The 18,444-nt window shown below is 52.7% G+C and overlaps 1 protein-coding gene across 4 annotated transcripts in view; it reads left to right on the forward strand.

Moving 5' to 3' along the window:
* Positions 1-18,444, forward strand: part of nup155 (nucleoporin 155) — a 404,177-nt gene that overhangs the window by 40,636 nt on the left and 345,097 nt on the right. For all 4 annotated transcript variants that reach the window (XM_072515568.1, XM_072515570.1, XM_072515569.1 and 1 more), the window contains exon 9: positions 11,252-11,325. In XM_072515568.1, the coding sequence (XP_072371669.1) occupies positions 11,252-11,325 (74 nt within the window). The remainder of the gene's footprint in view (positions 1-11,251; positions 11,326-18,444) is intronic.

Below are 18,444 nucleotides of genomic sequence, written 5' to 3' on the forward strand. Positions count from 1 at the left end.
CAGTTTTTACCATTAAGCTAGTCCCAGTTGCCCGCACTTGGCCCATAACCCTCTATACCCATCTTACCCATGTAACTATCTAAATGCTTTTTAAAAGACACAATTGTACCCGCCTCTACTACTACCTCTGGCAGCCCATTCCAGACACTCACTACCCTCTGAGTGAAGAAATTGTCTCTCTGGGCCCTTCTGAATCTCTCCCCTCTCACCTTAAACCTATGCCCTCTAGTTTTAGACTCCCCTACCTTTGGGAAAAGATGTTGACTATCTACCTTATCTATGCCCCTCATTATTTTATAGACCTCTATAAGATCACCCCTAAGCCTCCTACGCTCCAGGGAAAAAAGTCCCAGTCTATCCAGCCTCTCCTTATAACTCAAACCATCAAGTCCCGGCAACATCCTAGTAAATCTTTTCTGCACTCTTTCTAGTTTAATAATATCCTTTCTATAATAGGGTGACCAGAACTGCACACAGTATTCCAAGTGTGGCCGTACCAATGTCTTGTACAACTTCAACAAGACATCCCAACTCCTGTATTCAATGTTCTGACCAATGAAACCAAGCATGCCGAATGCCTTCTTCACCACCCTGTCCACCTGCGACTCCACCTTCAAGGAGCTATGATCTCTTTGTTCTATAACTCTCCCCAACGCCATACCATTAACTGCGTAGGTCCTGGCCTGATTCGATCTGCCAAAATGCATCACCTCACATTTATCTAAATTAAACTCCATCTGCCATTCGTCGGCCCACTGGCCTAATTGATCAAGATCCCGTTGCAATCCTAGATAACCTTCTTCACTATCCACTGTGCCACCAATCTTGGTGTCATCTGCAAACTTACTAACCATGCCTCCTAAATTCTCATCCAAATCATTAATATAAATCACAAATAACAGTGGACCCAGCACCGATCCCTGAGGCACACCACTGGTCACAGGCCTCCAGTTTGAAAAACAACCCTCTACAACCACCCTCTGTCTTCTGTCGTCCAGCCAATTTTGAATCCAATTGGCAACCTCACCCTGGATCCCGTGAGCTTTAACCTTCTGCAACAACCTACCATGCGGTACCTTGTCAAAGGCTTTGCTAAAGTCCATGTAGACAACGTCTACTGCACTGCCCTCATCTACCTTCTTGGTCACTCCCTCAAAAAACTCAATCAAATTTGTGAGACATGATTTTCCACGCACAAAGCCATGCTGACTGCCCCGAATCAGTCCTTGCCTCTCTAAATGCTTGTAGATCCTGTCTCTCAGAATACCTTCTAGCAACTTACCTACTACAGACGTTAGGCTCACCGGTCTGTAGTTCCCAGGCTTTTCCCTGCTGCCCTTCTTAAACAAGGGCACAACATTCGCCACTCTCCAATCTTCAGGCACCTCACCTGTGGCTGCCGATGATTCAAATATCTCTGTTAGGGGACCCGCAATTTCCTCCCTAGCCTCCCACAACATCCTGGGATACATTTCATCAGGTCCCGGGGATTTATCTACCTTGATGCGCTTTAAGACTTCCAGCACCTCCTCCTCTGTAATATGCACACTTCTCAAGACATCACTATTTATTTCCCTTAGTTTCCTAACATCCATGCCTTTCTCCACCGTGAATACCGATGAGAAATATTCATTCAGGATCTCACCCAACTCTTGTGGCTCTGCACATAGATGTCCTTGTTGATCCTTAAGAGGCCCGACTCTGTCCCGAGTTACTCTTTTCCCCTTTATGTATCTGTAGAATCTCTTTGGATTCTCCCTTGCATTATTTGCCAAAGCAATTTCATGTCCCCTTTTTGCCCTCCTGATTTCCCTCTTAACTCTATTTCGACAATCTCTATACTCTTCAAGGGATCTACTTGATCCCAGTTGCTTATGTACGTCATATGCCTCCTTCTTCTTTTTGACCAGAGTCTCAATATCTCGAGTCATCCAGGGTTCCCTACTTCTACCAGCCTTGCCCTTCACTCTAAAGGGAATGTGCTTACCCTGCACCCTGGTTAACACATTTTTAAAAGCCTCCCATTTACCAGCCGTCCCTTTGCCTGCCAACAGTCTCCCCCAATCTACCTCTGCAAGTTCCTGTCTGATACCATCAAAATTGGCCTTGCCCCAATTAAGAATTTTAACTCTTGGGCCAGACCTATCATTCTCCATAGCTATCTTAAAACTAATGGAATTATGGTCACTTGTCCCAAAGTGATCCCTCACTAGCACTTCTGTCACTTGTCCTTCCTTATTTCCCAAGACGAGGTCAAGTTTTGCCCCCTCTCTAGTCGGTCCATCCACATACTGAATGAGAAATTCCTCCTGAATACACTCAACAAATTTCCCTCCATCCAAGCCCCTAATGCTATGGCTGTCCCAGTCAATGTTGGGAAAGTTAAAGTCCCCTACTACTACCACCCTATTATTCTTGCAGCTATCTGTAATCTCCTTACATATTTGCTCCTCAATTTCCCGCTGACTATTTGGGGGCCTGTAGTACAGTCCTACCAAGGTGATCTCTCCCTTCTTATTTTTCAGTTCCACCCATATAGACTCAGTGGGCGAACCCTCGGATATATCCCCTCTAAGTACTGCCGTGATGTTCTCCCTAATCAAAAACGCCACTCCCCCTCCTCTCTTACCTCCTGTTCTATCCTTTCTATAGCATCTGTACCCCGGAACATTGAGCTGCCAGTCCTGCCCCTCCCTTAGCCATGTTTCAGTCATAGCTATAATATCCCAGTCCCATGTGCCCGTCCATGCCCTGAGTTCATCCGCTTTGCCCGTCAGGCCCCTTGCATTGAAATAAATGCAGTTTAATGTAGACCTTCCTTGCTCTCTGCCCTGCTTTCTCTGGTCATGCTTTACACACTCTCCCTTCCTGCCTTTTGTTTCTGTCCCCACTGACTTCCTACATCGGTTCCCATCCCCCTGGCACATTAGTTTAAACCCTCCCCAACTGCACTAGCAAACACCCCCCCGAGAACATTGGTTCCGGTCCCACCCAGATGCAGACCGTCCGATTTGTACAGGTCCCACCTCCCCCAGAATCGGTCCCAATGTCCCAGGAATTTGAAACCCTCCCTCTTGCACCATCTCTGAAGCCACGTATTCATCCTAGCTATCCTGTCATTCCTACTCTGACTATCACGTGGCACTGGTAGCAATCCTGAGATTACTACCTTTGTGGTCCTACTTTTTAGTTTAACTCCTAACTCCCTAAATTCAGCTTGTAGGACCTCATCCCGTTTTTTACCTATATCGTTGGTGCCTATATGCACCACGACAGCTGGCTGTTCACCCTCCCCCTCCAGAATGCCCTGCAGCCGCTCCGAGACATCCTTGACCCTTGCACCAGGGAGGCAACATACCAACCTGGATTCTCGTTTGCGTCCGCAGAAACGCCTGTCTATTCCCCTTACAATTGAATCCCCTATCACTATAGCTCTGCCACTCTTTTTCCCGCCCTTCTGTGCAGCAGAGCCAGCCACGGTGCCATGAACCTGGCTGCTGCCACCTTCCCCTGGTGAGCCATCTCCCCCAACAGTTTCCAAAACGGTAAATCTGTTTTGGAGGGAGATGACCGCAGGGGATCCCTGCACTGCCTTCCTACTCTTCCTCTGTCTGTTGGTCACCCTTTCCCTATCTGCCTCAGTAATTTTAATCTGCAGTGTGACCAACTCACTGAATGTGCTATCCACAACTTCCTCAGCATCGCGGATGCTTGCTTTGATTTGCAAATCTGGTGCAGGCTGCAGCTGTTGAAGTGGAGCACCTGGTCCGACCGCGACCTCCCCGAGCAGCACCTGGTCCGACCGTGACCACCCCGAGCAGCATCTGGTCCGACCGCGACCTCCCCGAGCAGCACCTGGTCCGACCGTGAACACCCCGAGTAACACCTGGTTCCACCACAACCTCCCCGAGCAGCACCTGGTCCGACCGCGACCTCCCCGAGCAGCACCTGGTCCGACCGTGAACACCCCGAGTAACACCTGGTTCCACCACAACCTCCCCGAGCAGCACCTAGTCCGACCGTGACCTCCACGAGCAGCATCTGGTCCAACCACGACCTCCCCGAGCAGCACCTGGTCCGACCGCGACCTCCCCGAGCAGCACCTGGTCCAACCACGACCACCCCGAGCAGCACCTCGTCCGACCACGACCTCCCCGAGCAGCACCTGGTCCAACCACAACCTCCCCGAGCAGCACCTGGTCCGACCACGACCACCCCGAGCAGCACCTGGTCCGACCACGACCACCCCGAGCAGCACCTGGTCCGACCACGACCACCCCGAGCAGCACCTGGTCCGACGGCGACCTCCCCGAGCAGCACCTGGTCCGTCCGCGACCACCCCGAGCAGCACCTGGTCCGACCGCGACCACCCCGAGCAGCACCTGGTCCAACCACGACCACACCGAGCAGCACCTGGTCCTACCACGACCACCCGAGCAGCACCTGGTCCAACCACGACCTCCCCGAGCAGCACCTAGTCCGACCGCGACCACCCCGAGCAGCACCTTGTCCGACCACGACCTCCCCGAGCAGCACCTGGTCCGACCGCGACCACCCCGAGCAGCACCTGGTCCGACGGCGACCACCCCGAGCAGCACCTGGTCCGTCCGCGACCACCCCGAGCAGCACCTGGTCCGACCGCGACCACCCCGAGCAGCATCTGGTCCAACCACGACCTCCCCGAGCAGCACCTGGTCCGACCGCGACCACCCCGAGCAGCATCTGGTCCAACCACGAACACCACGAGCAGCACCTCGTCCGACCACGACCTCCCCGAGCAGCACCTCGTCCGACCGCGACCTCCCCGAGCAGCATCTGGTCCGACCGCGACCTCCCCGAGCAGCATCTGGTCCAACCACGACCTCCCCGAGCAGCACCTGGTCCGACCACGACCTCCCCGAGCAGCACCTCGTCCGACCGCGACCTCCCCGAGCAGCACCTCGTCCGACCGCGACCATGCCGAGCAGCATCTGGTCCGACCGCGACCTCCCCGAGCAGCACCTGGTCCGACCACGACCACACCGAGCAGCACCTGGTCCGACCACGACCTCCCCGAGCAGCACCTGGTCCGACCACGACCTCCCCGAGCAGCACCTGGTCCAACCACGACCTCCCCGAGCAGCACCTGGTCCGACCACGACCTCCCCGAGCAGCACCTGGTCCGACCACGACCTCCCCGAGCAGCACCTGGTCCGACCACGACCACCCCGAGCAGCACCTGGTCCAACCACGACCTCCCCGAGCAGCACCTGGTCCGACCACGACCTCCCCGAGCAGCACCTGGTCCGACCACGACCTCCCCGAGCAGCACCTGGTCCGACCGCGACCTCCCCGAGCAGCACCTGCTCCACCCCGAGCAGCACCTGGTCCGACCACGACCTCCCCGAGCAGCATCTGGTCCGACCGCGACCTCCCCGAGCAGCATCTGGTCCGACCGCGACCTCCCCGAGCAGCACCTGGTCCAACCACGACCACCCCGAGCAGCACCTGGTCCGACCACGACCTCCCCCAGCAGCACCTGGTCCAACCACGACCACCCCGAGCAGCACCTGGTCCGACCACGACCACCCCGAGCAGCACCTGGTCCGACCGCGACCTCCCCGAGCAGCACCTGGTCCAACCACGACCACCCCGAGCAGCACCTGGTCCGACCACGACCTCCACGAGCAGCACCTGGTCCGACCGCGACCTCCCCGAGCAGCACCTGGTCCAACCACGACCACCCCGAGCAGAACCTGGTCCGACCACGACCTCCACGAGCAGCACCTGGTCCGACCGCGACCTCCACGAGCAGCACCTGGTCCGACCACGACCTCCCCGAGCAGCACCTGGTCCGACCGCGACCACACCGAGCAGCACCTGGTCCGACCACGACCACCCCGAGCAGCACCTGGTCCAACCACGACCACCCCGAGCAGCACCTGGTCCAACCACGACCACCCCGAGCAGCACCTGGTCCGACCGCGAGCAGCACCTGGTCCGACCACGACCTCCCCGAGCAGCACCTGGTCCGACCACGACCTCCCCGAGCAGCACCTGGTCCGACCACGACCTCCCCGAGCAGCACCTGGTCCGACCACGACCTCCCCGAGCAGCACCTGGTCCGACCACGACCTCCCCGAGCAGCACCTGGTCCGACCACGACCTCCCCGAGCAGCACCTGGTCCGACCACGACCTCCCCGAGCAGCACCTGGTCCGACCACGACCTCCCCGAGCAGCACCTGGTCCGACCACGACCTCCCCGAGCAGCACTTGGTCCGACCACGACCTCCCCGAGCAGCACTTGGTCCGACCGCGACCACCCCGAGCAGCACCTGGTCCGACCGCGACCACCCCGAGCAGCACCTGGTCCGACCGCGACCTCCCCCAGCAGCACCTGGTCCGACCACGACCACCCCGAGCAGCACCTGGTCCGACCGCGACCACCCCGAGCAGCACCTGGTCCGACCGCGACCACCCCGAGCAGCACCTGGTCCGACCGCGACCTCCCCCAGCAGCACCTGGTCCAACCGCGACCACCCCGAGCAGCACCTGGTCCAACCACGACCACCCCGAGCAGCACCTGGTCCAACCACGACCTCCCCGAGCAGCACCTGGTCCGACCACGACCACCCCGAGCAGCACCTGGTCCGACCACGACCTCCCCGAGCAGCACCTGGTCCGACCACGACCTCCCTTAGCAGCACCTGGTCCGACCACGACCACCCCGAGCAGCACCTGGTCCGACCGCGAGCACCCCGAGCAGCACCTGGTCCGACCGCGACCACCCCGAGCAGCACCTGGTCCGACCGCGACCACCCCGAGCAGCACCTGGTCCGACCGCGACCTCCCCCAGCAGCACCTGGTCCAACCACGACCACCCCGAGCAGCACCTGGTCCAACCACGACCACCCCGAGCAGCACCTGGTCCGACCACGACCACCCCGAGCAGCACCTGGTCCGACCACGACCTCCCCGAGCAGCACTTGGTCCGACCACGACCACCCCGAGCAGCACCTGGTCCGACCACGACCTCCCCGAGCAGCACTTGGTCCGACCACGACCATCCCGAGCAGCACCTGGTCCGACCGCGACCTCCCTTAGCAGCATCTGGTCCGACCACGACCTCCCCGAGCAGCACCTGGTCCGACCACGACCACCCCGAGCAGCATCTGGTCCGACCGCGACCTCCCTGAGCCGGAATGGTGGCCATTATACAGGGGATATGTTTCATCGATTGAAACTGCTGGTTGCAAACATGTTAAAATACCAAATCTCATTCACCTGCTACCCGGGTGATCACACGATATAATTTGACTAATTGTACCGTGCGTTCGCTTGTCAGAGTCGACAGAACCAGGCCTGGTCAAAACAAATCAAGACCTTCATGATCAAAGGGCATCTTCAAATGAATTACTTTTCAAATGTAATCACTACAACAGGGGACATGGCAGCCAATTTCAGCACAAGCTGACCACAAACAGTGCGATGGTGATGACCATAAATGAGTTTTTGTGATATTGATTTAGGGATGAATGTTAGACAGGGCAGCAGGGATAACTCCAGTTCGTTTTTGAAATAGTGCCACGGATTTGTTCTGACATCCAGCAAAGCAGCTTGATGGAGCAGTGACTGAAGTCTCATCCTCCAGTGGACTGACTGCAGTGAGCTCGATGGAGCATTGACTGAAGTCTCATCCTCCAGTGGACTGACTGCAGTGAGCTTGATGGAGCATTGACTGACGTCTCATCCTCCAGTGGACTGACTGCAGCGGCAACCTTGATTTTTGTGCTCACATTCTGTCTCACTTTCCCTTACACTATAACCTCACCACTGTCCCCCACCCTATCCCCCCCCCCCCCCACACACACACACACCGCTAATAGTGACCAACTCTTTAAAGTACATTATAAACGACCGCCTTCTAAGGTAACACCATTCCACCCAGCCTCTCACAGTAAACCTGACCTTTGAGGTGCAAAACCCCCATTGAGTCGCCCAGCCACACCGAGGCACTTGGAGGTGGAGTTCACCTCCAGCCCAAGAGGAGCTGCCACCTTGCCACAAGGGAGGCAAAGGCCAGGATGTCGGCCCCCATAAGACCATAAGACATAGGAGCGGAAGTAAGGCCATTCGGCCCATCGAGTCCACTCCGCCATTCAATCATGGCTGATTTCAACTCCATTTACCCGCTCTCTCTCCATAGCCCTTAATTCCTCGAGAAATCAAGAATTTATCAACTTCTGTCTTAAAGACACTCAACGTCCCGGCCTCCACCGCCCTCTGTGGCAATGAATTCCACAAACCCACCACTCTCTGGCTGAAGAAACTTCTCCTCATCTCTGTTCTAAAGTGACTCCCTTTTATTCTAAGGCTGTGCCCCCGGGTCCTAGTCTCCCCTGCTAATGGAAACAACTTCCCTAAATCCACTTATCTAAGCCATTCATTATCTTGTAAGTTTCTATTAGATCTCCCCTCAACCACTTAAACTCCAATGAATATAATCCCAGGATCCTCAGACGTTCATCGTATGTTAGGCCTACCATTCCTGGGATCATCCGTGTGAATCTCCGCTGGACCCGCTCCAGTGCCAGTATGTCCTTCCTGAGGTGTGGGGCCCAAACTTGCTCACAGTATTCTAAATGGGGCCTAACTAATGCTTTTTAAAGCTTCAGAAGTACATCCCTGCTTTTATATTCCAAGCCTCTTGAGATGAATGACAACATTGCATTTGCTTTCTTAATTACGGACTCAACCTGCAAGTTTACCTTTAAAGAATCCTGGACTAGGACTCCCAAGTCCCTTTGCACTTCAGCATTATGAATTTTGTCACCGTTTAGAAAATAGTCCATGCCTCTATTCTTTTTTCCAAAGTGCAAGACCTCGCACTTGCCCACGTTGAATTTCATCAGCCATTTCTTGGACCACTCTCCGAAACTGTCTAAATCTTTCTGCAGCCTCCCCACCTCCTCCATACTACCTGCCCCTCCACCTATCTTTGTATCATCGGCAAACTTAGCCAGAATGCCCCCAGTCCCGTCATCTAGATCGTTAATATATAAAGAGAACAGCTGTGGCCCCAACACTGAACCCTGCGGGACACCACTCGTCACCGGTTGCCATTCCGAAAAAGAACCTTTATCCCAACTCTCTGCCTTCTGCCTGACAGCCAATCGTCAATCCATGTTAGTACCTTGCCTCGAATACCATGGGCCCTTATTTTACTCAGCAGTCTCCCGTGAGGCACCATATCAAAGACCTTTTGGAAGTCAAGATAGATAACATCCATTGGCTCTCCTTGGTCTAACCTATTTGTTATCTCTTCAAAGAACTCTAACAGGTTTGTCAGGCACGACCTCCCCTTACTAAATCCATGCTGACTTGTCCTAATCCGACCCTGCAATTCCAAGAATTTAGAAATCTCATCCTTAACAATGGATTCTAGAATCTTGCCAACAACCGAGGTTAGGCTAATTGGCCTATAATTTTCCATCTTTTTCCTTGTTCCCTTCTTGAACAGGGGGGTTACATCAGCGATTTTCCAATCCTCTGGGACTTTCCCTGACTCCAGTGACTTTTGAAAGATCTTAACTAACGCCTCCGTCTATAGCTCCACTACATCCAAAACCCCCAAAATGGCCACCAGTGGACAAGGCTCCAACACAATGCCCAGGATTGCCAACATGGTATCACAAAAGGACCTTCAGAAGCCCATCAGCTTTGAGCACAATCAGAACATGTCCGAATAGTGTGCCCCCCCCCCCCCCCCCCCTCCCCCCCCTCGAACACCGATCACATCTGTTCTCCACCCATCGAAAAACCAACTCCTCGGCTTTGTGAGGTGTGCTCAAAACACTACCTTAATAATATTATTACGGTAATAATCTTTATTGTTGTCACAAGTAGGCTTACATTACCACTGCAGTGAAGTTACTGTGAAAATCCCCTCGTCACCACATTCCGGCACCTGTTCAGGTACACAGAGGGAGAACTCAGAATGTCCAATTGATCGAACAGCACGTCTTTTGGGACTGTGGGAGGAAACGGGAGCCCCTGGAGGAAACCCACGCAGACATGGGGAGAACGTGCAGACCCGCACAAACCGTGATCCAAGTCGGGAATTGAACCTGGGACCCTGGCGCTGTGAAGCAACGGTGCTAAGCACTGTGGTACTGTGCTGACCTGGGTCCCTGGTGCTATGAGGCAGCAGTGCTAACCACCGTGCTGCCCCACTTCTCTCAATTTGTATGTTTGTATGGATTATACTCCATCTACCAGATTTATGCCCTCGTACTCAACCTATCTATGTCTGTCCGCAGCATCTTTACCTCTTCACAAAACACTTTGCACTCTCTTTGTCAAAGGACTCCAGTATGGATCAAGTCCCTTTGCAGCTTTAGACTTCAACTTGAGCGGATTTGTTATCCCACGAAACACTTCAGTCTACCGTGACTATTGAAGCTTCCACTGCACCTAAACTGCGGGAGCTACATCCTTTCCAGCTGCCCGCAGAGTATTCTCTCTCTCTGTCAAGCCAATAACTTTACCCTTGGCAATCCTGTCCATATTAGATTCACTGATCTCTATATTGGATACTTTGGGGAAACCCTCAACCTCTCGCAATTGCTTTAGTCACCGCTGAGTTTTTATGTCATTAACTAAGCACAATTCTGGGGAACCCAATAACTGTGACACGTACCCATCAGCAGCCCTAACCCTAATGGCCTCCCAAAATGTTAACTTAGTAGCTAGTGCTCTATCACTAACCCCCTCTCCTGTCAAATGCTCCCGGCAGACGTACCACAGTGAAAGTCTTGTGATAAATGGTTACCCTCGGAAAATGCAAAGACCTCCCCGATGCACTGACAAATTCACAAATCACCTCTGCGTTATGTATATGATATGACTTTTCCTCAATGGGTTTATGTACAGAATCATTTGGCAGTCAAAGACTTATTAATGACACATAGGTGTCAATGAGGTGAAGGCTACCATTATGGTGGTAATGTTTCAGAGGACATTATCTGTGAGGGATGATTCACTGAGTATCAATCTTTAAGGCTGTTTCTTGAGTAGCCGGTGATGCAACTTTCCCAATTTACCACCAGCCCACAGCTGATGGAAAGGAGAGAGGTTGGTGCGGTTGACAGGGTGGGTGGTCATTCCCATTGTCTACCTTGCAGCTGGATGGCTCATCTGCTTTAATTCTTTTCAACTTTCAACTTCCTGTGTTTTATTCATTCCATTTTCGAATTGTTTCCTTTTCTGCAGATCCTATAGTTCAGATCGCCATCGATAACTCCCGGAGCATATTGTACACACGCTCGGAAAAAGGAGTCCTGCAGGTAGGATGATGATGTGTTTACTGTTTGGGTGACTGACGCCCGTTCACTGTGTTGCAGAGACACTGACACCCATTCACTGTGTTACAGTGAGACTGACACCCGTTCACTGTTACAGAGACACTGACACCCGTTCACTGTGTTACAGAGACACTGACACCCATTCACTGTGTTACAGTGAGACTGACACCCGTTCGCTGTGTTCCAGAGACACTGACACCCATTCACTGTGTTACAGAGACACTGACACCCATTCACTGTGTTGCAGAGACACTGACACCCATTCACTGTGTTGCAGAGACACTGACACCCATTCACTGTGTTACAGAGACACTGACACCCGTTCACTGTGTTAGAGAGACACTGACACCCATTCACTGTGTTGCAGAGACACTGACACCCGTTCTCTGTGTTCCAGAGACACTGACACCCGTTCACTGAGTTGCAGTGACACTGACACCTGTTCACTGAGTTGCAGTGACACTTACGCCCGTTCGCTGTGTTACAGTGACACTGACACCCGTTCTCTGTGTTACAGAGACACTGACACCCGTTCACTGAGTTGCAGTGACACTGACGCTCGTTCACTGTGTTACAGTGACACTGACACCTGTTCTCTGTGTTCCAGAGACACTGACACCCGTTCTCTGTGTTCCAGAGACACTGACATTCGTTCTCTGTGTTACAGAGACACTGACACCTGTTCGCTGTGTTACAGTGACACTGACACCCGTTCGCTGTGTTACAGAGACACTGACGCTCGTTCGCTGTGTTACAGAGACACTGACATCTGTTCGCTGTGTTACAGTGATACTGACACCCTTTCACTTTGTTACAGAGACACTGACACCCGTTCACTGTGTTGCAGTGACACTGACACCCCTTCTCTGTGTTCCAGAGACACTGACACCCGTTCACTGTGTTACAGAGACACTGACACCCGTTCATTGTGTTACAGTGACACTGACACCCGTTCGCTGTGTTACAGAGACACTGACGCTCGTTCGCTGTGTTACAGTGACACTGACACCCCTTTTCTGTGTTCCAGAGACACTGACACCCGTTCACTGTGTTACAGAGACACTGACGCTCGTTCGCTGTGTTACAGAGACATTGACATCCGTTCGCTGTGTTACAGTGATACTGACACCCGTTCACTGTGTTACAGAGACACTGACACCCGTTCACTGTGTTACAGTGACACTGACACCCGTTCACTGTGATACAGAGACACTGACACCCGTTCACTGTGTTACAGAGACACTGACACCCGTTCACTGTGATACAGAGACACTGACACCCGTTCACTGTGTTGCAGAGACACTGACACCCGTTCACTGTGTTACAGAGACACTGACACCCGTTCACTGAGTTGCAGTGACACTGACGCTCGTTCACTCTTTTGCAGAGACACTGACACCCGTTCATTGTGGTACAGTGACACTGACACCCGTTCGCTGTGTTACAGAGACACTGACACCCGTTCACTCTTTTGCAGAGACACACACCCATTCGCTGTGGTACAGTGACACTGACACCCGTTCGCTGTGTTACAGAGACACTGACATCTGTTCGCTGTGTTACAGTGATACTGACACCCGTTCACTGTGTTACAGAGACACTGACACCCGTTCACTGTGTTACAGTGACACTGACACCCGTTCACTGTGTTACAGAGACACTGACACCCGATCACGAATGTTACAGAGACACTGACACCCGTTCGCTGTGTTCCAGAGACACTGACACCCGTTCACTGTGTTACAGAGACACTGACATCCGTTCACTGTGTTGCAGTGACACTGACGCTCGTTCGCTGTGTTACAGAGACACTGACACCCGTTCACTCTTTTGCAGAGACACACACCCATTCGCTGTGGTACAGTGACACTGACACCCGTTCGCTGTGTTACAGAGACACTGACACCCGTTCACTCTTTTGCAGAGACACACACCCATTCACTCTTTTGCAGAGACACACACCCATTTGCTGTGGTACAGTGACACTGACACCCGTTCGCTGTGTTACAGAGACACTGACATCTGTTAGCTGTGTTATAGTGATACTGACACCCGTTCGCTGTGTTACAGAGACACTGACATCTGTTCACTGTGTTCCAGAGACACTGACACCCGTTCGCTGTGTTACAGAGACACTGACACCCGTTCACTGAGTTACAGAGACACTGACACCCGTTCACTGTATTATAGAGACACTGACACCCGTTCACTGTGTTACAGAGACACTGACACCCGTTCACTGTGTTACAGAGACACTGACACCCGTTCACTGTGTTACAGTGACACTGACACCCGTTCACCGTGTTGCAGTGACACTGAAACCCGTTCACTTTGTTACCGTGATACTGACACCCGTTCGCTGTGTTACCGAGACACTGACATCCATTCACTGTGTTACAGTGATACTGACACCCGTTCGCTGTGTTACAGTGATACTGACACCCGTTCGCTGTGTTCGCGAGACAGACACCCGTTCACTGTGTTCCAGAGACACTGACATCCGTTCGCTGTTACAGTGATACTGACACCCGTTCACTGTGTTACAGAGACACAGACACCCGTTCACTATGTTGCAATGACACTGACGCTCGTTTGCTGTGTTACAGAGACACTGACACCCATGCATTGTGTTACAGTGACACTGAAACCTGTTCACTGTGTTACAGAGACACGGACAGCAGTTCGCTGTGTTACAGAGACACTGACATCCGTTCACTGTGTTGCAGTGACACTGACACCCGTTCACTGTGTTACAGTGATACTGACACCCGTTCACTGTGTTACAGAGACACTGACTTCCGTTCGCTGTGTTACAGAGACACTGACACCCGTTCACTGTTTTGCAGTGACACTGACGCTCGTTCGCTGTGTTACAGAGACACTGACACCCGTTCACTCTTATGCAGAGACACACACCCATTCGCTGTGGTACAGTGACACTGACACCCGTTCGCTGTGTTACAGTGACACTGACACCCGTTCACTGTGTTACAGAGACACTGACACCCGTTCGCTGTGTTACAGAGACACTGACAGCAGTTTGCTGTGTTACAGTGACACTGACACCCGTTCGCTGTGTTACAGTGACACTGACACCCGTTCACTGTGTTACAGAGACACTGACACCCGTTCGCTGTGTTACAGAGACACTGACAGCAGTTTGCTGTGTTACAGTGACACTGACACCCGGTCGCTGTGTCACAGTGACACTGACACCCGTTCACTGTGTTACAGAGACACTGACACCCGTTCGCTGTGTTACAGAGACACTGACACCCGTTCACTGTGTTAAAGTGACACTGACACCCGTTCACTGTGTTACAGTGATACTGACAGCAGTTCGCTGTGTTACAGAGACACTGACAGCAGTTCGCTGTGTTACAGAGACACTGACAGCAGTTCGCTGTGTTACAGAGACACTGACAGCAGTTCGCTGTGTTACAGAGACACTGACAGCAGTTCGCTGTGTTACAGAGACACTGACATCCGTTCACTTTGTTACAGTGAGACTGACACCTGTTCACTGTGTTACAGCGACACTGATACCCGTTCGCTGTGTTAGAGAGACACTGACACCCGTTCGCTGTGTTACAGAGACATTGACACACGTTCACTGTGTTCCAGAGACACTGACACCCGTTCGCTGTGTGAGAGAGACACTGACACCCGTTCACTTTGTTACAGTGATACTGACACCCGTTCGCTGTGTTACAGAGACACTGACAGCCGTTCACTGTGTTACAGAGACACTGACACCACGTTCGCTGTGTTAAAGTGATACTGGCACCCGTTCGCTGTGTTACAGTGATACTGACACCCGTTCGCTGTGTTAGAGAGACACTGACACCCGTTCGCTGTATCACAGAGACACTGACACCCGTTTGCTGTGTTACAGTGACACTGACACCCGTTCGCTGTGTTACAGAGACACTGACGCTCGTTCACTGTGTTACAGTGACACGTGACACCCGTTCACTGTGTTACAGTGACACGTGACACCCGTTCACTGTGTTGCAGTGACACTGACACCCGTTCACTGTTGCAGTGACACTGACGCCCGTTCGCTGTGTTACAGACACACTGACATCCGTTCACTGAGTTGCAGAGACACTGACACCCGTTCATTGTGTTGCAGTGACACTGACGCTCGTTCACTGTGTTGCAGTGACACTGACACCCGTTCACTGTGTTACAGAGACACTGACACCCGGTCGCTGTGTTACAGTGATACTGACACCCGTTCGCTGTGTTACAGTGACACTGACACCCGTTCGCTGTGTTAAAGTCACACTGACGCCCGTTCGCTGTGTTACAGTGACACTGACACCAATTCGCTGTGTACAGTGACACTGACACCCGTTTGCTGTGTTACAGTGATACTGACACCCGTTCGCTGTGTTACAGTGACACTGACAGCAGTTCGCTGTGTTACAGAGACACTGACGCTCGTTCACTGTGTTACAGTGACACTGACATCCGTTCACTGTGTTACAGAGACACTGACAGCCGTTCACTGTGTTACAGTGATACTGACACCCGTTCACTGTGTTACAGAGACACTGACAGCCGTTCGCTGTGTTACAGTGACACTGACGCTCGTTCACTGTGTTACAGTGACACGTGACACCCGTTCACTGTGTTGCAGAGACACTGACAGCCGTTCACTGTGTTACAGAGACACTGACACCACGTTCGCTGTGTTACAGAGATACTGACACCCGTTCACTGTGTTACAGAGACACTGACACCACGTTCGCTGTGTTAAAGTGATACTGGCACCCGTTCGCTGTGTTACAGTGATACTGACACCCGTTCGCTGTGTTAGAGAGACACTGACACCCGTTCGCTGTATCACAGAGACACTGACACCCGTTCACTGTGTTACAGAGACACTGACACCCGTTTGCTGTGTTACAGAGACACTGACACCACGTTCGCTGTGTTAAAGTGATACTGGCACCCGTTCGCTGTGTTACAGTGATACTGACACCCGTTCGCTGTGTTACAGAGACACAGACACCCGTTCGCTGTATCACAGAGACACTGACACCCGTTCACTGTGTTACAGAGACACTGACACCCGTTCGCTGTGTTACAGAGACACTGACACCCGTTCACTGTTGCAGTGACACTGATGCCCGTTCACTGTGTTACAGTGACACTGACATCCGTTCACTGTGTTACAGTGACACTGACGCTCGTTCACTGTGTTACAGTGACACGTGACACCCGTTCACTGTGTTGCAGTGACACTGACACCCGTTCGCTGTGTTGCAGTGACACTGACACCCGTTCGCTGTGTTACAGAGACACTGACACCCGTTCACTGTGTTCCAGAGACACTGACAGCCGTTCACTGTGTTACAGTGATACTGACACCACGTTCGCTGTGTTACAGTGATACTGACACCCGTTCGCTGTGTTAGAGAGACACTGACACCCGTTCGCTGTGTCACAGAGACACTGACACCCGTTCACTGTGTTACAGAGACACTGACACCCGTTTGCTGTGTTACAGTGACACTGACACCCGTTCGCTGTGTTACAGAGACACTGACACCCGTTCGCTGTGTTACAGTGATACTGACACCCGTTCGCTGTGTTACAGAGACACTGACACCCTTTCACTGTGTTACAGAGACACTGACATCCGTTCACTTTGTTACAGTGAGACTGACACCCGTTCACTGTGTTACAGCGACACTGACACCCATTCGCTGTGTTAGAGAGACACTGACACCCGTTCGCTGTGTTAGAGAGACACTGACACCCGTTCGCTGTGTTACAGAGACACTGACACACGTTCACTGTGTTCCAGAGACACTGACACCCGTTCGCTGTGTTAGAGAGACACTGACACCCGTTCACTTTGTTACAGTGATACTGACACCCGTTCGCTGTGTTACAGAGACACTGACACCCGTTCACTGTGTTACAGAGACACTGATACCCGTTTGCTGTGTTACAGTGACACTGACACCCGTTCGCTGTGTTACAGAGACACTGACACCCGTTCGCTGTGTTTGAGAGACACGGACACCCGTTCACTGTGTTACAGAGACACTGACACCCGTTCACTGAGTTGCAGTGACACTGACGCCCGTTCGCTGTGTTACAGACACACTGACATCCGTTCACTGTGTTCCAGAGACACTGACAGCCGTTCACTGTGTTACAGAGACACTGACGCCCGTTCGCTGTGTTACAGACACACTGACATCCGTTCACTGAGTTGCAGTGACTCTGACTCTCGTTCGCTGTGTTGCAGTGACACTGACACCCGTTCACCGTGTTGCAGTGACACTGAAACCCGTTCACTTTGTTACCGTGATACTGACACCCGTTCGCTGTGTTACCGAGACACTGACATCCATTCACTGTGTTACAGTGATACTGACACCCGTTCGCTGTGTTACAGAGACACTGACACCCGTTCACTGTGTTCCAGAGACACTGACATCCGTTCGCTGTTACAGTGATACTGACGCTCGTTCGCTGTGTTACAGAGACACTGACACCCATTCATTGTGTTCCAGAGACACTGAAACCTGTTCACTGTGTTCCAGAGACACGTGACACCCGTTCACTGTGTTGCAGTGACACTGACACCCGTTCACTGTGTTACAGAGACACTGACTTTCGTTCGCTGTGTTACAGAGACACTGACACCCGTTGACTGTTTTGCAGTGACACTGACGCTCGTTCGCTGTGTTCCAGAGACACTGACACCCGTTCACTCTTATGCACAGACACACACCCATTCGCTGTGGTACAGTGACACATGACACCCGTTCGCTGTGTTACAGTGACACTGACACCCGTTCACTGTGTTACAGTGACACTGACACCCGTTCACTGTGTTACAGTGACACTGACACCCGTTCACTGTGTTACAGAGACACTGACACCCGTTCGCTGTGTTAGAGAGACACTGACACCCGTTCACTGTGTTACAGTGATACTGACACCCGTTCACTGTGTTACAGTGACACTGACACCCGTTCACTGTGTTACAGTGATACTGAAACCCGTTCACTGTGTTACAGAGACACTGACATCCGTTCACTGTGTTAAAGTGACACTGACACCCGTTTACTGTGT

The sequence above is a fragment of the Scyliorhinus torazame genome, chromosome 9 (genome assembly GCF_047496885.1).
Source record: "Scyliorhinus torazame isolate Kashiwa2021f chromosome 9, sScyTor2.1, whole genome shotgun sequence".
In the NCBI taxonomy this organism is placed as follows: domain Eukaryota; kingdom Metazoa; phylum Chordata; class Chondrichthyes; order Carcharhiniformes; family Scyliorhinidae; genus Scyliorhinus; species Scyliorhinus torazame.